The sequence below is a fragment of the Zea mays genome, chromosome 5 (genome assembly GCF_902167145.1).
Source record: "Zea mays cultivar B73 chromosome 5, Zm-B73-REFERENCE-NAM-5.0, whole genome shotgun sequence".
Lineage (NCBI taxonomy): Eukaryota > Viridiplantae > Streptophyta > Magnoliopsida > Poales > Poaceae > Zea > Zea mays.
Genome location: NC_050100.1, coordinates 222,225,111 through 222,248,153, shown reverse-complemented (window position 1 = coordinate 222,248,153; position 23,043 = coordinate 222,225,111). Strand labels below are relative to the sequence as shown.

The following is a 23,043-nucleotide window of genomic DNA, read 5'->3' as shown; positions in this document are numbered from 1 at the left end:
GCCGATCGCACGAGGGACAACGGACAAGGTTTGCAGGTTCGGGCCGCTTAGAAGTGCGTAACACCCTACGTCCTGGTGAGTATATGAGCGTGGTTACAAGAGGATTCTCTGGATAGAAGGCACAGAGAATGTTTGTGGGTGGCTAAGTAGAATAGGGTCGATCCATCTGAAGGGGTGCCCCCTAGGCCTTATATACTCGGCCGTGGAGCATTACATGTGATACGATAACAACAAGTAGCTGAAAGATAGTAAACCTCTTGAGTTTATCTTTACGTAACCTCCGCCGACTTATCCTCGCATGGCTCCGTTGCATGGGGGCTTCAGCGCGGGAAAGTCGGGTCTCTGTTTGTGATTCATTCGTTTGACGTTGTGGGCCGCCTGTGTTTGCACTAGTCGGTCCCACGTCTTCTTTATTGGTTGTCTTTCCCTAGGCCCACGAAAGAATGACCTTACGAACTATTTGGGCCCTTGGGCTTTTCGTGAGGCCTTTTACTTCTTTAGTGGACCCAGGGGATATCTATCCCCCACAAGCCCCCGATCTTTGAGTTAATTTAGAGGTAATCAACTCAAAGATCCAAGGTCCGGAAAATGACTTCCTGCTGTCTTCTCTGGCTCTGATCACTCGTTCGACCAAAGTTTGGTTTTGTGCTTGTGCCTTAGAGGTCGGCATTTTGGGTTGTAAGACTCTAGACTTCATTGGGTGCACCGGAGGTGCACCCAATGGGTGTAGCCCCCGACCTTTGAGTAGATTTTACAAGATAATCTACTCAAAGGTCTTCTCCAAAGATTATCTCCATTCGCGTTCCTGTATCTCAGTTGAGGATTGACCTTTCCAATCTTGTTCTACGCCTTAGAGGTCGGCACTATATTGATTTAGAATGATAATCCATGGGGTGCACCGAAGGTGCACCCAATGGGTGTAGCCCCCGACCTTCAAGTGGATTTTTGAGGATAATCCACTCGAAGGTCTTCCTTCTGTGTCCTTTTGCTGAGAATTATCCTTTCTGCTTGTAAAAAATTGGCATGATGTCATCCGCGCTATGTCATCAGTTTTTATGCTTCAGAGGTCAGCATGTTTTCTGTCTTTTGCAGCCGAGTTCGCAATCCATCCATATCTCGCTAGGTAGTGTAATTTATTTGCTCTGTGACTGATTGGACATTTGATGGACGTTCTCTGTCTAGTCTTCAAGTCATTTCTGTCGACCATATTTTGCACTCCACTGGCTATATTTGGCTTCCCTCTAACTCTTGTTGATATCTCATTTTTGTCTTGAGGTATTCACTGCACGCCCTGCACGGATGTGACCGTTTGAAAAATATACTGATAATTCCTGGGCGTCCCCCCCCCAATGGGTGTGGGCAAGAGATGGCTTGGTACGCTGAGTGTTTTAGCCTGGTTGCCTCTGAGTAGTAATGCGATGGGACAGCTAGTGTAATCATATCCTTTGCGCTGTTGACTGGAGTCCCAATGGGTGTAGTGTTGCATGAAACGGCGTCCGCCGCCTGACGTGTCTTCGGGTGGGTGGAAGTGCTTATTGAATGCCTTGCGACTGTTCAGTGACCGCGGTTAGAAGTGAGCGGTTGCCTTTCCTTTCTATAAATAACCCTTTTGCTTCTCTGGTTTCTTCGCATCTCTTCGTTGCTTCTTACTGCCTCTTCTCCTTCTTCTCTCCCAAAGCTCTCAACCATGGGCAAGAACAACAAGCGTAAGCGTGAGCCGACTCCTCCATCAGAGGAGTTTGGCGACTCGGAGTACTCGGAGGAGGAGTTCTCCTCCGAGCCCGAGGGGTCTCCGGCTCCCGTCTCTCCCCCGGCGTCGTCCGATGACTCGGACGACTCCCAGGGTATAGCCGCGGAGGTCTGGACATACATCCGGGCCGTCGAGCGCGCCGGGCTCGAAGGCTCGGATGAGTCGGAGTACTCCTCGGATGAGGAGGACTCGGACGGCGGCGAGGAGGGTGAAGACGACGACGACGACGACGACGACGATGACGACGACGGCGGCAGCAATGGCGGGGGCGACGGCGACGGCAGAGGCGGCACCAAGGGCGGCAGCGGCGGCAGCGAAGACAGCACCAGGGGCAGCAGCAGGGGCAGCACCCGGGGCGGCGGCGGCGGCAGGGGCAGGGCCAGTGGCTAGGTGCCACTGGTCTTTTTAGATTTTAGTATAGTTTAGTATATAATGTAGTAGTAATTAGTGTAATTTAGTAGTAGTAGTAGTATAATGTAGTTTAGTAGTAGTAGTAGTGTAGAGTAGAATTAGGGAAGTATCAACTCATAAAGAGTTGGTTTGTAACTTGTTGACTTCCCTTCAATGAAAGTTGTCGTTTATTTCCTCTTTTTGATGACTCTTCACTGGTTTTGCTAAATGTTGAATCGATTCTTTTGATGTAGTAGAAATAACGCCGAGCAGTTGTGAAGATTGACATCAGCGTTTTAGAAGTAACACTGAGCAATCGAACACAAGACCAGCATTTTAGAAATAACGCCGAGTGATAGAATACTGGCATCAGCATTTTAGAAGTAATGCTGGGCGTGTGAACACGTGGTCGGCGTTTTAGAGGCAGCGCCGAGTGATTGAAGGTCGGCGTCGGCATTTTAGAAGCAATGCCGAGCGATTGAACACATGGTCGGCGTTTTAGAGACAGCGCCGAGTGGTTGGAAGTCGGCGTCGGCATTTTAGAAGTAATGCCGAGCGATTGAACACGTGGTCGGCGTTTTAGAGGCAACGCCGAGTGATAGCAAGTCGGCGTCGGCATTTTAGAAGTAATGCCGAGCGATTGAACACGTGGTCGGCGTTTTAGAGGCAACGCCGAGTGATAGCAAGTCGGCGTCGGCATTTTAGAAGTAATGCCGAGTGATTGAACCCATGGTCGGCGTTTTAGAGGCAACGCCGAGTGATAGCCAGCTTCTTCAAGTTTCTTTGAGGAAAATGGCCGAGTGATGAGGTGGCACATCGGCTTTCTTGGAAATAACTGTTAGATATCCACGTGGCGTGCTGAGATTTCGGAGATGACCGCTGGGTGATGACCGGGCACTTTTTCAAAAGGTATCTGGCTCAAGAATATCCCTTAAGTGTCGCGCTTTCAGCCGCCTTTGCTTTCCGTGCCCTAGTTCTTGCATTTCCGCATCTGAATCTTCTCTGCCACTCGCCTCCCACTCTGTTTCGCTAGCGAGAAGCAAGAATGGCGCCCAAGAGGAAAACCGCGAACTCGTCTGCTGCAGTGATCCCCGCCATCGATCCCAACAGTCAGTTACCCTTCGCAGGTAACCATATGTCTGTGATTTCTGAAGTTGAGCTTCTCCGCCTTGTTTCCGTCGGGGTTCTCCCTCCACGGGAACTCTGTTCTTGGCGTTCTTGCCATGGGACTACTGTCCCAACCGAAGATACCCACGAATCAGTGGTCTATACCCCTTTCCTTCTTCGCGGCCTCGGCCTTCCCATATCTCCTTTTTTCCGTGGCATCCTTGATTTTTATCATATCAACCTGACTCACCTGAACCCTAACTCCATTCTCCAAATCTCTATTTTCGTTCACCTTTGCGAAGCTTTTCTTGGCGTGCTGCCGCATTTTGGCTTGTGGAAATATTTGTATCACTGCCGTCCTGGGATGGCCGGGGGGCAACATCAATTGGTCGGAGGTGCCAGTTTAGAGATGCGCCGGGGGCGGAAGACCGAGTATCTCGAGATACCCCTCAAGGATAGCATTAAAGGCTGGCGTCTGGAGTGGTTTATAATGGACAATTATGGAAACTCTCTTCCTCCTCGTTCAGGGAGACAGGCAGACGTTCGCACTCCGAGTTGGACTGAATCTCCCACGGACCAAGAAGTAGCCGAGGCGGGCGTGTTGCTTACTGAGGTTGGATTACTGAAAGAGAGAGGTCTGACTGCCGAAGCTGTGGTCACAGATTTTGTTTTCAAAAACATTCAGCCGCTGAAGGACAGGGCCTATCCAGCATATCTCTACCGAGGGCTGGCCGACCCAACTCGAGTTACTAATAGGAGAATTCCTTCTGTTGATTTGGTGAGCCGACTCGAGATGATCCTCAGGGGTAAGGTTTCAAACGTTGGAGCTCCAGTGGCATACTCGGCTTGGAATCTGCCTTCTCCCAAAGATTTCACTCTTTTTGTGTCCAATCCGCCCGTGACAGATAGCAATTTGGGTCTTAGAGTTCGACCTTCTGCTGAAGATGTCCGTTCCTTAGTTGCTTCGCTCGGGGAGATACCTGATGATGAACGACAGATTTATTTTGAAGTGCCCCTGAACCCTAGTGACGCAGACATAAATGACATGCTCGATCTGCTAGCTGAGGATCCGTCTGATACTGTTCCTGATGGTACACTGGCAGTGGTGCCGCCTCCAGAGGTTGTTGCGACCTTGGATGTCTCGAAACCTGCCAATATTCGCCCGAGGCGTCCTAGCCGAACCAGTCAGCCCGAGCCTTCTGCTGATGATCAGAAAAGGAAAAGAAGACGCCTCCGGCGAGTGTCTAGCTTTGATGAGGACGCCAGCACCTCAGCTCCTACTGCTGAAGAAATGACTGCGACTGGTCTAGCTGACGTTGATCCCAATGGGTGTGCTCCGCCTGTTGCTGACCCTAATGAGGATGCTGTCTGCGCTGCTGCTGTGGAAGATGAAGAGGAAGAGAATGAAACTCCATTAATTCGGAAAAACAGTCGGCAGCTCGTCGCTAGCGGTGGTAGTAGTGGGGTTCCTTCTCCTGCCTTGTCTGCTCTTATTGGTCTGCAAGAACTGTCCATGACCAATTTTGATCAAGCTTTAGAGGATATGGTCCCTGAGAACTTGCTGTTGGAACCTGCAGACGTTGATGCAACAGAAATTTGCGCAGCCGTGCCAGATGCAGGGTTGAGGTCGTCCCGTGCCTCGTCGACCTTAGAGCGCGATCTTGAGGGCCGGGATAATGACTTGGACCGTCCTGATCCTGTGCAAACAGCTGAAGGCCCATCGACCTTAGAGGTGGTCACGGCAGAGAGCTTGGATCCTTTGAACAGTGCTGACATGTGCCCAGCCCCCGAGGGTGTCGCCGGGGAGGACTCCACTCAGGTGAGGAGTGTAGGCCACTTCCCAGCCCCCGAGGGTGTTGCCGGGGGTGACCCGGCTCAAGTGGGCAGTGCCAACCTTGACCCAGCCCCCGAGGGTGTCCGAGTGGGGTCTCCCTCCTGCACTTCTATGGATGTTCATGTGGGTTCACCTCCACATTCTGGCGGCATGACGGTGGCTCGGACTTCGGATCAGGGGGTCGCTTTGGAGGGCAGCATCCCCACTGGTCTGAAGTTGAACTCTGCTGAATGTACTGAGCTTGTTCCTGCTGGCCTACTACGAGCTGCTTCGGGTGGTGGTCTGATACCTGATTACCAGCTGATTTCTCCTGACCTGGGGATTTCTTCGTTCTTTTCCAACCTCCAGGTGCTGTGCCGTGCTTTAATTTGATCTCTATGTTGCATGAATTGCTGTCATTATACTCATCTGTTCTTCTCGTCAGGCTTTGGTGAATGGATTGGTCAGTCAACTGAAATCACAGGGTGCTTCTACCCCAGAAGTGGCATCATCTCTCGAGTGTTGGAATCCAGTGTTGCTTCGCCGTCGTGTGTCTGAGTTGGAGGCCATCAATGCTGGTCAGTGTCCTTTCTTCTTCTTCTTTGCTCTTGTCCGTAGGTTGTTTTACCTTCTGATCTCGTTTTGTTTGAATACTTCTTGATAGGGATGACTCGGCAGATTATAGTTCTTGAAGAAAAACATTCTCAAGATCAAGCCGAGATGACTCAACGATGTGCTGACTTCGAGGAGAAGTATTCTCAAAGTCAGATCGAGTTGAGTCAGGTCTCTGCGGCTTTGGATGACGCTAACGCTCTGAGCTCTTCTCTTCATGTTCAGCTTAACTCTGAGAAGGTAGCTTACGAACCTGTGCTTCGCCTTATCACGATCTTGGATTCTGAATGAGCTTGATTTTTGCTTGTAGGAAGAGAAACGTAGCCTTGCTGCTTCTCGCGACAACTTGGACAGACTGTACCGGGATTCCAGTAATTCGCTGACCATCTTGGAGAGGAGCCACCGCTTTACGATGGAGGAACTTGACAATCAGCGCCGTCAACTGCAAGAATCTTCGAACGAAGTGGCCCGCCTTACACAGTTGCTATCAGCAAAGGATGCCTCCATCAAGGAACTCCGAGCTTCCAAGAAAACCATTGCCCGGGAGTTGGAAACTGCTCAGCAGGCTGTTAAAGTTGCTGAAGAGGCTGCTGTCACTTTCAAAACTCAGCGCGATAAGGCCCTAGACAAGGCCATTCGGGCGGGACGAATTTTGATGAGAAGACCTGGCGTGGTTGTCCCCGAGGATATAAGAGCCGATGTGGTTGCTGCCCCTGATTCCTCGAATCGCCCTTCTTCGTCAGTCGTTCCTGAAAGAGACATTGGAAGATAAAGAAACAGTTCGCGTGCTCTGAGCGCGCAGTTAGCATGAGCGAGTATTTATTTAGACGACATCAGCTTATCACTCGAATGTTATGATTTCTTTCTTATCGTATCAGAATTTATTAGTTTGCAAATTTGTGGTATGCTACATGATAATTATGAAGTCTGTTTGTGGGATATGGAGATCATCCCTTGAACTGCATAAGCGTGAGTATGCTATACTGGTTTAAAACCATCAGTTACTTTTAGCCGGTAGCTTCCGTTAGTAGGGCATAGTGGTCACCCCTGAGTTAAATAAGCGTGAGCATGTTGCACCGCCTTAAGTCGTTGCCGACTTAAGCCGATTGCTCCGTTTGTAGGGCATAGTGGTCACCCTGAGTTAAGTAAGCGTGAGCATGTTGCACCGCCTTAAGTCGTTGCCGATTTAAGCCGATTGCTCCGTTTGTAGGGCATAGTGGTCACCCCGAGTTAAGTAAGCGTGAGCATGTTGCACCGCCTTAAGTCGTTGCCGATTTAAGCCGATTGCTCCGTTTGTAGGGCATAGTGGTCACCCCGAGTTAAGTAAGCGTGAGCATGTTGCACCGCCTTAAGTCGTTGCCGACTTAAGTCGATTGCTCCGTTTGTAGGGCATAGTGGTCACCCCGAGTTAAGTGAGCGTGAGCATGTTGCACCGCCTTAAGTCGTTGCCGACTTAAGCCGATTGCTCCGTTTGTAGGGCATAGTGGTCACCCCGAGTTAAGTGAGCGTGAGCATGTTGCACCGCCTTAAGTCGTTGCCGACTTAAGCCGATTGCTCCGTTTGTAGGGCATAGTGGTCACCCCGAGTTAAGTAAGAATGCAGGTCAATCATAAATGAATCAAGTATCTTTGAAATTTCTCTTTATTGATGACATATTTCCACTTTACAGAGTACATGGCCGCCCCGGCTGTTTTGAAGTACAGCTAGGGGTAAAACTTTCTGAGGTGTTCTATGTTCCAAGAGTTCCCGACTTCTGTACCATCCATCTGGGTGAGGCGATACGATCCGGGTCGAGTGACCTCTGCCACTATGAAGGGTCCTTCCCATAAGGGTGATAGCTTGTGTCGTCCCTCCCCCGTTAGAATTCGGCGGAGGACGAGGTCCCCTACTGAAAAGAACCTTTGCCGCACAGCCTTATCGTGATAGCGCCTTAGAGTCTGCTGGTATCGCGCTGACTGTATTACTGCATTCAGTCGTTCTTCCTCAAGTATATTAATATCTTCCAGCCTGGTGGCCTCAGCTTCCGCTATGCTTTCAAAAATCAATCTTGGCGCCCCAAACTTGAGATCAGCGGGTAGCACTGCTTCTGATCCATAGACCACGAAAAAAGGAGTGTTTCCATGCAGGGCCCGGCTAGGTTGAGTTCTCAAGCTCCAAACAACATAAGGCAATTCTCTTATCCATTTTCCTGCGAATTTTTCATTTTTATCAAAGACCCTCTTTCTGAGTGCCTCCAATATCATTCCGTTGGCTCGCTCAACCTGCCCATTGGCTCTCGGATGGGCTACAGATGCATACTTGATCTGAATGCTTCTCTGCTCGCAGAAGTCAAAGAATTCTGAGCTGGTAAAGTTGGATCCCAAGTCAGTGATGATACTGTTTGGTATCCCAAATCTGAATATTATGCTTTGTATGAATTCCACGGCTTTAGCAGAGGTTAAAGAGGCAATGGGCTGAAACTCTATCCATTTAGTGAACTTGTCAATTGCCACCAATACATGGGTGTATCCTCCTTGAGCTTTCTTGAAAGGTCCAATCATATCCAATCCCCAGCATGCAAAAGGCCAAGTTACTGGTATGGTTTGTAGTTGCTGTGCTGGCAGGTGCTGTTGTTTTGACAGGTACTGGCAAGCTTCGCATCTCTGAACTAGCTCGGCTGCATCATTCTTTGCTGTCGGCCAATAGAATCCCGACCTGAAAACCTTCCCAACTAATGTTCTGGATGCTGCATGTATTCCGCACTGCCCTGCATGGACTTCCTCCAGAAGTTGCTTCCCGGTGGACGGGAGAACGCACTTCATGAGGACGCCTGACGCGCCCCTCCGATATAATACCTCCCCAATGAGTGTGTAGTGAGCTGATTGTCTGGCAATGCGCTCTGCTGAGTTCTTGTCATCTGGCTCTTCTTCATTCTTTATATACTTAATAATCGGTTGCCTCCAGTCATCAGAGTCTGGCTCGGGTTGGTCTATGATGTTGCACTCTTCCCTTTGATCCATCGAGATGCTTGGCTGAAGGATTTCTTGCACGAAGACCCCGGGCGGGACTTGAGTTCGACCAGATCCGAGCTTTGACAGTATATCAGCCGCCGTGTTCCGATCTCTTTCTATATGATGAAACTCCAGACCTTCGAATTTATCTTCTAGCTTTCGGACGGCGGCGCAGTATCTCCCCATTGAATCATTTGAACAATCCCATTCCTTGTTTATCTGACTGATGACTACCAGAGAATCCCCATATACCATCAGTCTCTTGACACCCAGTGATATGGCGATGTTTAACCCGTGTATCAAAGCTTCATACTCGGCTGCGTTGTTAGAGGCCGGGAATAGCAATTGGAGAGCGTACTTGAGGTGTTCGCCTCCCGGTGCAGTGAAGAGAATTCCTGCTCCTGCTCCCTGCAGCTTCAGCGAGCCATCAAAATACATTCGCCATACTTCTGCGGTTTCTGGATTATCCGGCACTTGCTGTTCTGTCCATTCTGATACGAAGTCGACCAGTGCTTGAGTTTTGATGGCAGTGCGAGGTCGGAACTCGATATCATGGGACCCCAACTCGCAAGCCCACTTGGCTATTCGGCCAATGGCTTCCTTGTTGTGAAGAATGTCCCCTATTGGAAAACCAGTAACTACTATGACTTTGTGGTCGTCAAAGTAGTGACGCAACTTGCGGGCAGTTAGAAGTACTGCATATAATAGCTTCTGAACTTGAGGATACTTTTTCTTCGATGGGCCTAGAACTTCACTGATGAAATAGATGGGGTGTTGAACCGGGTAGGCATGCCCTTCTTCCACTCGCTCGACTACCAACGCAGTGCTTACCACGTGAGTCGTGCAAGAGATATATAACAGCAGATCTTCAGCCGGCTGAGTCGGCATAGCTCGCCGGGGCGGTTTCAATACTGGCGGTGTTGTCAGGAATTTCTTCAGTGCGTCTAGAGCTTTTTGTGCCTCTGAAGTCCATTGAAACTTATCCACCTTTTTCAGCAGTTTATAAAATGGCAGACCTTTTTCTCCCAGTCTGGATATGAATCTGCTCAGGGCTGCCATACATCCGGTGAGTCGCTGAACCTTCTTTTGTGACCGAGGAGCTTCCATCTTCATGATAGCTTCGATCTTATCTGGATTAGCTTCAATTCCCCGGTGGCTGACAATAAATCCGAGTAACTTCCCTGCTGGTACCCCGAAGACACATTTTTCAGGATTGAGCTTCCATCTATATCTTCTCAAACTGTTGAAAACCAGCTGTAAGTCTTCGATGAAGTTTTCTGGATTCTCCGTTTTGATCACCACATCGTCCACGTAAGCTTCCACACGCTTGCCCCAGTGATCGGCTAAGCATGTCTGAATAGCTCTCTGATAAGTCGCTCCAGCGTTTTTGAGGCCAAACGGCATGGAGGTATAACAGAAAGCACCAAATGGGGTGATAAATGCCGTTTTTTTCCTCGTCTTCTTTTGCCAAACTAATCTGATGATACCCGGAATAGCAATCTAAGAAAGACAGCATCGAACATCCAGCGGTGGAATCCACCACTTGATCTATCCTTGGGAGCCCGAAGGGATCCTTCGGACAGTGTTTGTTGAGATCGGTATAGTCGACGCACATGCGCCAATCCACTTTATTCTTTTTGAGTACAAGAACAGGGTTGGCTAACCACTCGGGGTGTAATACTTCTCTAATAAATCCGGCCGTGACCAAGCGAGCTAACTCGGCACGAATGGCCTCTCTCTTGTCGGGCGTGAAACGACGCAGCTTTTGCCGGATTGGCCTCGCCTGGGGATAGACCTTCAATTTGTGCTCGGCCAATTCTCTTGGGACTCCCGGCATATCCGCAGGTTGCCATGCGAATACGTCTCGGTTATCTTGCAGGAACTGGACGAGCGCGCTTTCCTATTTGTCACTCAAACTGGAGCTGATGATGGCCGTCTTGCGCTCATCAGCAAAACCCAGGTTGATCCGCTTGGTGTCTTCAGTCGGCCGCATAGAGGTCGCGGCCTGAGCTTCGTTTGCCGGCACGGCGAGGTCTTCGTCAGGCTTAGAGTTCGCCGGTGTAGAAGAAATCCCTGATGGCTTGGTGGTGAGGGCCGCCTGGATGGCCACTCGGAAACACTCTGCGGCGCCTTGGAAGTCGGCGCGTACAGTTATGATTCCTCGTGGTCCTGGCATCTTCAGTATCATGTACGTGTAGTGTGGAATGGCCATGAACTTGGCCAGCCCTGGCCTTCCGACGATGGCGTTGTACCCGCAGTCGAAGTTCGCCACCTCGAACCTCAGGAACTCGGTTCTGTAATTATCCGGAGTCCCGAAGGTGACCGGCATGTAGATGTGGCCCAGCGGATACTCCCCTTCCGTCGGCACAATGCCGAAGAAAGGAGTGTCTGACTCGTGGAGCTCTTTGAGGTGAACTCCCAAGCCTTGAAGTGTGCGGGGGAAGGTGACGTTGATGCTGCTCCCCCCGTCCACTAGCACTTTCTTCACCCGGCTCTCTCGGATCACCGGATCGACGAGGAGCGGGTATTTGCCTGGGTGGTCGAAGTTGAGCCATTGATCCTCCCGAGTGAACGTGATTGGGTGCTCCGACCACCGGTACGGGGCGGGAGGGCCGGTGGTCGCCACCAGTATCTGGCGGTCGTTGAGCTTTTGTTGTCTCTTGCTCTCCTGCGACCCATGCCCGCCGAAGATGACGTTGACCTCCCTGTCAACGCGCGGGAAAGCTCCGCCTCCCCCTTCCTCCGGCTGATGGGGTTGTCGTGGTTCGTCTGGTCCTCCCCTCGGAGGAGGAGGTGGTAGAGGTTGGAAGGGTCGGCCATGCCCGACGGAGTGCTTGAAGTCCCGGCAGTTGCGGAGAGTGTGGCGCATATCCTTGTGGTACGGGCACTGGGCGTCGAGGATGTCGTCCAGCGTGCGTTCGCCTCCACGAGGTCCTCCTCGGGCGCGAGAGGCGGGTGGTCCGGCGGCGTGTACCTCTTCGCGAGGCCTCTTCTCCCAGCGCTTGTCGGACGGCTGGTTCGCGTCGCGTCGTGGTGCCGCTGGTATGGGTTTTGTTCCTCCGATGAGGTCCTGGGCCCGCTCGTCAGCGGTGATGTAGAGGTCGGCTTCCCGGAACAGTTCCTCGGAGGTGGTTGGCGCCTTTTGTAGTATGGTTCGGACGAAAGCCGAGTCATTAGATCCTCTGTAGAAGTCCTCGATCACGGCCGCCTCCGTGACCTCGGGGATGCGGTTTCTCATGGTCTGGAACCTTTTAAGGTATGATCGGAGAGTCTCATCTCCCCGGCGCTTGATGGATTTGAGGTCCCATGGTTGCGCCGGCTTGTCGGAGAGAGACTGGAAGTTGGCGGTGAAACGTCGGCTGAAGTCTCCCCAGTCGTCGATGCAGTGTCGAGGTAGATGCCGTAGCCACTGCAGTGCGTCTTGCCCGAGGACGATGGGCAGATACGCAGTCATGACGTCCTCAGATGCCCCGGCAGCCCGAGCGGCGGTGGTGTAGACGGCTAACCAGCCCCCTGGGTCCTGCTTAGGTTCATATTTGTCGACGTTGGATACCTTGAAGTTTGGAGGCCATTGGATGGCCCTAAGGCGCGGAGTAAGAGCAGATACTCCGCACGTGTCCTCCTGTCGTCGAGGATGGCGCCTGTCCCGGGGAGGGGAGTGGCGGTGGTGGTTCCTCGACCGTTCCCGGGAGGTTCCACCGGTTGAAGTCGTTGCTGACTCAGTTCGGGTGGCCTGGCTTTGAGTCGGGAAGCCATGATCTCGGTCATACTCCTCCCGACGGCGAATTTCGTTCTCGTGCCGCCGTTCGCGCGAAGCATTGATAGAGCTTCGCGCGTCTCGGCGACTGTTGATGGCGTGTCGCAGATCGTTCGGCGGATGGGCGAGCGGTAGAAGATGATTGGCTGCCTGAGTGAACAGGCGCCGGTATCCCTCGGCGTCGGGGGTCCGAGGAAGTCCGTCGGCTATCCGGGCCAGAACGCCTCCGACTTCGCTCGGCGTATTCATAGTTCGGGCGAAGTCGGGGTTCAGGTTGCGCCCGAAGAGCGGATTCTCGCGTCGTTGCCTTGCATCTTGCTCGGCTTGCTCCTGAGTCCGACGGCGATCTCGTCGTCGGGAGTTCCTTCGTTCCCTGAAGACGCGTTCTTCCGGAGTTTCTCCCATCTCTGAGACCTCGTCTCGCGAGACAGGCTGTTCCGGATCCCGTTCTCCAGCTGCGTGATGTCGTCGGATGTTCCTGCGTCGGTTCCTTCGTCGGCGGGACTCTCGCTGAGGCGGTTCTTCTCCGGGTGCAGTCGGTTCATCGTCGGAGACGGCGAGCGATTCTGCCCTCCCAATGAAGAGGATGTCGGGGTAGAACGGCATTGTCGCCACGGCGGATTTCTTTCCGTTCTCCTTTGAGGTCGGAGGAACGGGAAGAATGACTGGCCTCCCTCTGATCTCCTTCTTCCTCATGACTTGTGTCCATTCTTTCGTTGGGGAAGTAGACAGCGGAGTCTTCCGGGTCAGCGAGCTTCTAGCTCCAGCCTCCCCGGAGGCGATCTTGTTCCGAAGAGCCGGAGGTAGTGCTTTTCCAGCATCCTCGGAGTTTGTTGGAGGAGACTTCTGTTCCGGTAGATCCGCGAGGCGGTGTAGAATTCCTTCTTCGTCCGCCACGGATGAGATTGTTCCGAAGCAGAATGTGGATCCGGGGCGCATGGTAATCTTGCTGTGGAAGGTGACGGCCATTGAGCTAGCTTGGATCGTCGACACACCCCCTACCTGGCGCGCCAGCTGTCGGTGTTTTTGGTCCGACCGCACACCCGGGGTTGCCCCTCAAGGTGCTTTTAGGAGTAGGACGGTGTCGACGACTGTAGCAAAATGGTTCGTGCCGATCGCACGAGGGACAACGGACAAGGTTTGCAGGTTCGGGCCGCTTAGAAGTGCGTAACACCCTACGTCCTGGTGAGTATATGAGCGTGGTTACAAGAGGATTCTCTGGATAGAAGGCACAGAGAATGTTTGTGGGTGGCTAAGTAGAATAGGGTCGATCCATCTGAAGGGGTGCCCCCTAGGCCTTATATACTCGGCCGTGGAGCATTACATGTGATACGATAACAACAAGTAGCTGAAAGATAGTAAACCTCTTGAGTTTATCTTTACGTAACCTCCGCCGACTTATCCTCGCATGGCTCCGTTGCATGGGGGCTTCAGCGCGGGAAAGTCGGGTCTCTGTTTGTGATTCATTCGTTTGACGTTGTGGGCCGCCTGTGTTTGCACTAGTCGGTCCCACGTCTTCTTTATTGGTTGTCTTTCCCTAGGCCCACGAAAGAATGACCTTACGAACTATTTGGGCCCTTGGGCTTTTCGTGAGGCCTTTTACTTCTTTAGTGGACCCAGGGGATATCTATCCCCCACACAAGGAGAATATTTTGCTTGTTTTGCGGTGAAAACAAGGGCCATACCACCAGGATGTGCCATGTTACCATCCAAAAGCAAAAGGAGATAGCCGAAGCTGCAGCACAACAAGCTCAGCCGAAGCAGGTCATGCATACTGCTTCGTACCATGTGCCTTACATCCCAGAATACGTAGGTAACCACCCTGCAGTTTCTGTTGCTTCGGCAAGTCAGCCTCAAGCTTCCTGGCAACAACCTCCACCTCCACCACCGCTGCAACAAGGCCAACAGCCAGAAGGGAGCCAATATGCTCCACACCAAAGGGACTTCAGAGAGCAGTCCGAAGCTCGTACAGTCAACAGCACCGTGCCGGAGTCAAAGCACATTTATTGACAAGTATCCTACTTTGATAGCAGTCTTTTCCATTTAGTTCTATTTTCTGTATAATAAAGAACATTTCGATTTTCATGTAATGGTCTTGTGGTTGGTCATAAGGGAAATCTATTTTCTCCGAAGGCTTAAGTTGCTGAAGCTTGAAAGTTTGCGGAGGACCTTCGAATTATTAAAAATCCTTCGAAGTAACAAAAAGTCGTTCTAAGGAACGCAGAGTAAGTTGCTGAAGTTACAAAAAGCCGTTCCAAAGGGAGCGCAGTGTAAGTTTTTTGCTCCAAAGACGTTCCTAAGGGAATGCAGAGCATACAGCGAAAAGTCAACGCTGATACCGCCTAAGTAAAAGGCGAAGAAGCTCCAAAGACGTTCCTAAGGGAATGCAGAGCTTATACCGCCTAAGTAAAAGGCGAAGAAGCTCCAAAGACGTTCCTAAGGGAATGCAGAGCTTATACCGCCTAAGTAAAAGGCGAAGAAGCTCCAAAGACGTTCCTAAGGGAATGCAGAGCTTACAGCGAAGAATCAGCGCTGATACAAAAATATTGTGTGGGGATATGTGTGTATCTTTCGGAACAAATGTCATTTACGTAACATAACATCATCACATCATTTTGCATAGCATAAGCATCATACATCATGTTGCATATGGCACAAGAAGGGGACACAATATTGATCTTCGGAAGTATGCTTTGAAAGAGTGAAAATCGTGTTAAGTCACAAGGAGACACAATCTTCATCTTCGGAGTATAGCTTCGGAGAATGTTTTCACGAAGCTTGGATATTCTTCATCTGAGCACTATGGACATTGTTGTGATACATAAAAGTTTTTCTTCACGAAGCATGAAAAGAAGGGAAGGTGTTTTTCGCCGAAGGCTCAAAAGCGGTACGTATGTAAAGTTTCATGCATCGTAAAGAATTGAATAATGAACAGAGACTTGTATATTACATTCAAATGTACCAAATATTACATAAATCACACTTCAACTGTTTTTCCTAATAACACCTAGTCTTCTCTTAATACTACTTCGGCAGCCTCATTTAGAAGCTGTTCAACAACTTTATCCACGATAGTTTCGGCCATTTGTTTAATTTCGTCATCCCCTTTTGTGTGAAGGTCAACAAACGATCCAGCAGGTTCTGAGGGAAGAGAATATTTTTGCATTACTATTACAAACCACGAACAAAGTTTGAAATAAAAATTACAACACGATACAAACTATTAATTAATACCTAATTGACCTTCGGGCTCTGCGCTCTTTTCAGCAGCCTTAGCCACTTCTCTAGCATCGTGAATGCCCTTTTCACTTCTTTGAATAATTTCTCCTGCCATTTCTCGGCCACCATTATCCCAGACGTCGGTGAAAAATTTTCCACCAACTTGGCTAGCTTCGGTCGAGGGGTCTTTAATATCTTCAGCAGATAAAGTGGCTTCGGATTGCGCAAGCAGCTTAATATGATCACAACCTTTCTTCTCTAGAACAGTAGCAATTCCTCTGGCGCCCGAAAATGCGCAGATATCACCGCGGCTGCTCAGGATTTCCTCGAAAGCTTCTGCTTCATGACTAATCCATTCCAATGGACCTTCGGGATTGCCTCTGGAGAAGCTTTCTTCACTAGAAAATGCGCCAACGCTGGCGAAGCTGGATTTTATCTTTTTGACGCATTCTATAGATTTAACATAGCATTTCCTCTGGGATGCACGAAGCTCCTGAGTACTTAACTCTAAATGATTAACCAACTGATCACTAAGCTCTCGTTTTGTTTCTTCAAGCGCACGTTCCTCTCTAGCTCTAGCTAGCTGTTTCTGAAGATCTTTAATCTCACGTTTTTGGGCTTCGGCCTGGATCTTTGAGGCAGCTTCGTCCTTTTTTACCTTGTCTACCAATGTAAGCAAAATTTTATCCTTTTCCAGAGCTTCGTTTCTCAGTTTAATAACTTCTGACCGAAGGTTGTTGAACGCAATTTCATAGCTCTCATCTTCGGCACTCTTTTGTGCTCTTAATGCGTTGCTTAGGATTAAGCCCTATATGTAAAGACTTGGAATAAGAATAAAAGAATGAATTACGTATTGTAAAATTTTTTCAAAACGACTAATTCCCATACCTTTAGGCTGTTATACGCAAGACTGTCCGCGAGATCCTCCTTCGTCATAGCACATAATCCAGCTTCGAGCTTCGGGAACCCCATACTTCTAGCCATCTCTCGGCAAACAGATAATTCTTTGTTATCAGGGAGGCAGTATAGGAAGTCATCCTCATTTGTCCCATTGAACACCACTGCTCCCTTTGGATATTTTAACTCTTTGGCATAGTGATTGGCTTCATAAGTCTCTTCTTCAGATAATTTTTTCTCCGAAGCATGTCGTATGATATAATCGCATGTGCTGGCAGGAGCTTCGGGGACGGCAGTGTAAATCTTCTCAACCAAAGCTGGTTCTGATGTTTTTTTCGGTTTCCAAAGATTGTTCCTTGGTGGGCTCTGAAGGCCCAGCTTCAGCTTTAGCTTCAGTTTCAGCTTGTTGCTTCGAAGTTTCAGTAGACGCTTCAGCAAGTTCGACAGTCTTCTTTGGAGTTGTGCTTGAAGACATAATTGTCTCCAAGACATCTAGTACGTTCACCATTCTTTTTCTTTTTGGGGTCACCAATGGGCCCTTTTGGATTTTTCCTGTTTCAGCATTCGCTGAAGGACTTAAGATTTCCAATATTTTTTGTCCTTCAATTCTCGATTTTTCCGCCTTCTCTGCTAAAGGCGCTTCAGATTTCTCTTCTATCTTCGGCACTGGAGCTGGTTCTGTAGCTTCAGAGGCCAAGGAAACTTCACCAATGAATTCTGGCACTGTGGCCGGCTCAATAAAGCGCGCTCGGTGGGTGAGCACCTTCATCTTTTTCCTTTGCGGCGCTGGCTCATTAGTGGCACTTGTGGTAGTTTCTGTTGCAGAAGAAGTATTCTTTCTTTTGCGACCCAACACCGGATAGTGGTAGTCAGGGTAGACAAACCCGACTGCGTCAAATACCCGGTTGAGTCTTTTCTTCTTTCGGCCTCCGAAGGCTGCTGATAATGCAGTGTTCTCAGCCTTCGAATATGCCCCAAGCAGTTCGTCACTTAATGTTTCAATGCTTTTCAACCAGTCGTCATCAGGTTCAACAAATTTATCCCCGTATTTGAATGTGTATTTTAGTCTGACCAGTCCGCCTTCGTCGGACTCTTTGATGGTCTCCTTCGGCATTTCCCACTTTCCTGCAAGTGGCCACACCCTGAAGGCAATATGTTCTTGAATCAAGTCCCTTGTCCCAATAAAAGAGCAGACTACGCCGAAGGCTCTTTGGCATTCCTCGGCTGCTTCATCCATTTTAACCTTCGGCCTTCGAAGTCCGAAGCGTTGCCAGATGGGGCGCATAATGATACTCTTGACATCTTCTTGCGTTGTTAGGTCATTCTTTACATAGAACCATTCAGTCATCCAGGCTCCGGGCCATCTCTTCCGAAAGGTCGGCACAGGGCAGCTTGACCCGGAGCGGGCAACGAAGTTGTAACACCCAAAGTTGTTGTGATATTGTTCTTTCCCCCAGGGCTTCGTCTCATATAACAACTCATGAATGTTGCAAAAGCTTTTGGCATTTGGTTCTAAACCTTGGCTTCTCGCAGCCCAGACAAACATCCCCATTCTTATGATAGCTTCGGGAGTAATTTGATGAAGGTAGATTTGAAATGTTTTCAGAACTTCAACAACAAAGTTGCTCAGGGGGAATCGAAGCCCAGCCTTAAGAAAGCTTCGGAAGATTACGACTTCATCTTCTTCGGGGGTGGGAGAAGTTTTTTCTCCAGCATCAGCTCTCACAATAGATATATCTTGAAAATATCGGCCCCTCATATTATCAATATGACTCTGCTTAATGGTGGTTTTCCCGAAAACCGCGTGACTTGGCCGCCATGGCCGATCTTCGGACTCTTCCCCACCGCTTTCTACATCATAACTGTCACTGTCACCAGTATCTTCAGACAGACCTTCCAGAATCTCCTTGGTGATTTTTTCTGTGTTGGTCTTCGACATCGCTATAAGAAACCCCAAGTTCTTCTCTTCATCAAGACTCAGCTTCATCTCAGCAGCAGCCTTCTTAGCAGCTTCAGACATCTTCGGAAATACTAAAAAACTGTTTTCAAATCCGAAGCTTCAAAGCTAAAAGCTTAGCAAATCACAGTGCACAAGAGCTAAAAATTGCGTAAGAGGGAGTGGTTGGCCAGAAAGCGTGCTAAATGAGTTTGCGGTATGGCCGTATTTATACGCTCGGTGCGTTGAAAATTCAAAGACCCCGCTTGTAAGTGAATGTTGCTATTCTAGCAAAGGGAAGGTGTTTTTTCGGACCTTCGGCGTAAAGCCTTCGTCCAGGTCGCAATCTGAATTCGTTATTATAAACAAATTAATATTGCGAGGGGCTACTGTTGGGGACCTTCGGCATCCGAAGGTCCTCAAAAACAGGATTTAACAGTATTTCTGGAGTACAATGTGTGAGCAGGTATCCTCGGACAAGTCGGCGTTGCTGTAAACCGGAATAATACGAAGGTTGATACAGAGCCGAAGGTGTGAGCAGGAAAGCTTCGGCGTGACAGCAAAGAGTGGAACCGACTTAAAGATGAAAAGGCTATTCAGACCTCGGTAGACTACTATAGAATTATTATCAAATGTAAAGGGTATGAATGTAATTTTGTAAGGGCTGTGTCCCGTGCCTATAAATAGGTGAACAGTATCCCTGTACTGTTCACGCTGACTTGGCATTCGCTTTTTGCGTCACACTTGTATTGTCATTTCCTTCCGATTAAAGGTACACTTGTGATTCAATAATATTTTTATTTATGCTCAATAATAAATGATTGTTCATGTTTTCTTTTATATCATTTATATTTTATCACCTTCGTCATTGTCTGATGAGTTTATGAAGGTATGTCCTTCATAACCTTCGTCCGCAAGTCATTACATCCTAAGGGAGATAATGCTTCGGAGGACGAAGGACATTAACGATTAACATTTTCTATGTTGCCTTTTTCTTAACTCTTAAAGTGCTTAAGAACAAGTCCCCAACACTATGCGTCTGCCATAAAAAACCGAGTTGAGTTTTAGGTTGTATTTGTTTAAGTTGCTGGGTAGCTTCTGAAACAAATATCTAGTTTTTTATAGCAATCTGAAAACTTCATTAACCTTCGCACAACATTAAATTGCTGGCGACCAAATCTGATACAACGTATGAAAAATTATACATCCAAATCAACTCTTGACTATCAAAACCAATAGTAGTGCTACCTTGTTACACATTCTAGGCGCAAACAACACCTTAACATCATTGAAACATGACAAAATCAGGAACTTAAGCTCCCTAATAATCACTCCATCATGCGAATCATCCCATTCGATGTGAGGGCATCTCGAAGACACTTACAGTCTGTTTCAATCTTCAGAGTCATCATACCTTGTTTGAGGCAAAATTCAGAGCTTTTAAACATGCAATCCGAAGACACTTACAGTCTGTTTCAATCTTCAGAGTCATCATACCTTGTTTGAGGCAAAATTCAGAGCTTTTAAACATGCAATCGCTTCAAAGGGGCTAGCAACTGCAGCTATGAAACCTGCTACAGCAGCTATACCTTCCCCTTGATTATTCCTAACCACAAAACTCCAACCTCCAAGATTGCATCCTTCCGATAAGAACCATCAACATTTATTTTTAGATGTCCTGGGCCCGGTTTTGACCAGGTTTGGTTAACATGGGGAGCTGATATATGTTCCTTGTTAAAGAATTCCAAATACTCATTACAGAAACTCTGAAGTTCCACAGCTAGCCGATTGGGATTTTTATTTTTTTTTTCACCTGCATTAACAGCATTCCTTTCAGTGATTAAAACCCGGTCTTGAGCCTTACGATTCCAGATAAAGCTTTTTTTGGTTTAGCTGCTATATGCTCAGAAAAAGCTGAATTTATATGGGAAGCTGAAAAGACTGGTTTTGTGGTGCTGAGTTTAGGACGCTAATAACATCACCGAAAAGCTTAATCAAAAGCTCTACAGTAGCTTTTTAAGAAAAGCTCTACAAACTGTAGCCCAAATGCCCAATGAGCCTGGCCAATAGAACGTCAACGGTGGGCGGCAGCGCTTCCCTACTGACCTGTTGGCCGCACGCCCTCCTCACTCGTGGCTTTAGGGCTAGTTGGGAGTCTAAAAATTGGAGTTGATTTGAGGGGCAAAATGCATATAACCTATAACAAGGCATCCACCAGTCATAAAAAACTCAGTACCTTCTAAATGGGGGCAGCACAGGACACTGGGGCATGTTTTTGAACTATCTTGATTGGTAAAACTTCCTAATGTTTCTTCCGCCTCCTCTCTCAGTTCCCCTGCCACATCAGGTCTGAACTTGGACACGCTAATCCTAAGGCTACCGTCGCTACTGCCCTGACCCTGGCCACCTCACAAACCCACCTTGCAATCGCCACCACAACGGTGCCTATATACCAACCCAGTCCAAATTTATGTCCGACAATCATGAAGCTCCTTACCCAGAAACAAATATTCCTTAAGGCCTTGTTCGTTTTTCCAAAAATGGATCAGAAATCATTCCAACTGATGAAAACTTATATAAATTAGAGAAATAAACTGGCTAGAAATTATTCCATGCCTCCATTCCAGAAGAAATGAACTGCCCCTAACTCTGCCCACTGATGCAGATGTTAGGCGATTTAAGCGCCACCTTACATCGAAACCAATATCAGACATCTAAGTAGGCCCAGGCAAAAAGAACCGGAATCAAGGAACCGAACCGAAATAACCGAGAACCGAAACTAAGGAATTGTTATGAAATTCGGTCTAGTTTTTTGAGAACCGAAATAAATAAGATATTTTCAGTTCTGCACTCCAATGAACCGAAAGAATCGAAAAACCCAAAAAGTATTAGATTGAATTTGTTACATGTGTTTATAACTTCGGATGTTGTTTTATCGACTTATGTTGAACCTCTAATCATCCATGTATTATCTATGAAATTATGGACATTGTGCACTTGTGATTGTTTTGTGGGGAGATGTTGCTGAAATTTCTCACAAAAATTGTCGTTATTCAGAATTTTAGAGTGGCTGTTACAGTTCGGTTAAAACCGAGAAACCAAACCGAAGAACCGAGAACCAAACTAGTCGGTTCTAGTTTCTTTATCTTATTATTTCGTTTCTAGTTTTTAAAGAACCGAATTTCTACAAGAACCGAGGAACCGAACCGAACGCCTTCTAAATACCCAACGGTGACCAATGACCTTATATAACCACTAGATTTGTTCAAAAAAAAACATGGTAACCTACTACACTTAAGACATAGGAGCCAAACACAGGCATTCACTATTAATATGCACACAGCTCTTAGTCGTCTACAACTAGGTCGAATAATTATAAAACAAACAATGCATGACCTCTAAACATAACAGTTCACACAAAAGAAAAGGAACGAAGGGATCCAGATATACAGAACTGAATTGGACCAGCAAAGACAGAAGTCACAATGGCCGAGGTTGATAACTAACAGTTTGCTTCATAACTAAATCAAAACACATATTTGACTTGAGGCGCCCACACTAACATTTTATTCTGTGAAAGGCGCATGGATAGCTCATGTACTCATTCTATCCTGAACAAACATTGTGCAGTTATACTCATCAAAATAGTTTAAGAAAGATACCACAATCCATGAAACGTTGATCAACTGTGGACCTCAATCAATGCAACACTACATATATAATAAGATAAAGGGTTCTTTACTTAGCATAGCAATGCTGCAAGGAATCTTGGGGTACACCACAGTAGTGCCAATTTTCTCTTAACATCACCGCTCACCAGAATCTTAATAAAAGCGTCATAGCAACACTTGCTAGCTTACAGAAAAACTGACACATTGATAAAACAGAAGGAAGATAGCTCTTAGACCCTAGCCTTCCGACGCAGCAGCCGGCCAATCCCGACGCTCAGAAGCCGAGCTTGGTGCGGCGCCAGTGCCTGCGCTTGGCGTTGTACCTGAAACGGCACGGAATGGAGCGGCGGGGTCAGCGACGGCCGAATCCAGACCAGACGAGCAGGAGTTAGCGCGGCCGTCACCTGATGGTATTGTCAGTGCGCATGCGGATCCAGTAGGGGATGGGGCGGTTCTGGCGCATCTTCTTCGCCAGCTTCTTCTTGATCCGGAAGGTCTTGTGCGACGGCTGCGCAAACAACGAAGTACGCCATCAACCAAGTCAGAGAAACACTGAAACCAAGGCGGCACAGGCCAACTCCATGGAAAACGAGAACTAGGGCGACGGCTAGGAAGTTACCATTGTTGCGGCTGCGGCGGCGGCGGCGGCGGCGGCGCGAAAACCCTAGGTGCGTGAATGGACACCACTGGTGGGCGGTGACGATTATATAGTGGAACCGGGAGGCGCGATAAATATATTGGGGTGGGCACGTTGGGCTCCTGGGCTGGACGTTTCGTCGGTCGAAGCCGACCTGCCCACTAGTTTGCTGTAAGTGTAACAGTTTAGGATTCCAACAATTCATGACTTCGGCCCGTAAAGCTTTTAAAGGACTGGAGCGGAAAAAGATTGGTTTGGGCCTAT

General features: G+C 48.5%; 1 protein-coding gene across 1 annotated transcript; it reads right to left on the bottom strand.

Moving 5' to 3' along the window:
• Window positions 1–22,144: 22,144 nt before the first annotated feature.
• On the bottom strand, window positions 22,145–22,820 carry LOC542444 (ribosomal protein L39). Its single transcript, NM_001112003.1, has 3 exons — window positions 22,762–22,820; window positions 22,547–22,650; window positions 22,145–22,465 (listed from the first exon to the last, which is right to left on the bottom strand). The coding sequence occupies exons 1-3, from the start codon at window positions 22,762–22,764 to the stop codon at window positions 22,417–22,419; spliced, it is 156 nt and encodes a 51-aa protein (NP_001105473.1). The 5' UTR covers window positions 22,765–22,820; the 3' UTR covers window positions 22,145–22,416.
• Window positions 22,821–23,043: the final 223 nt, after the last annotated feature.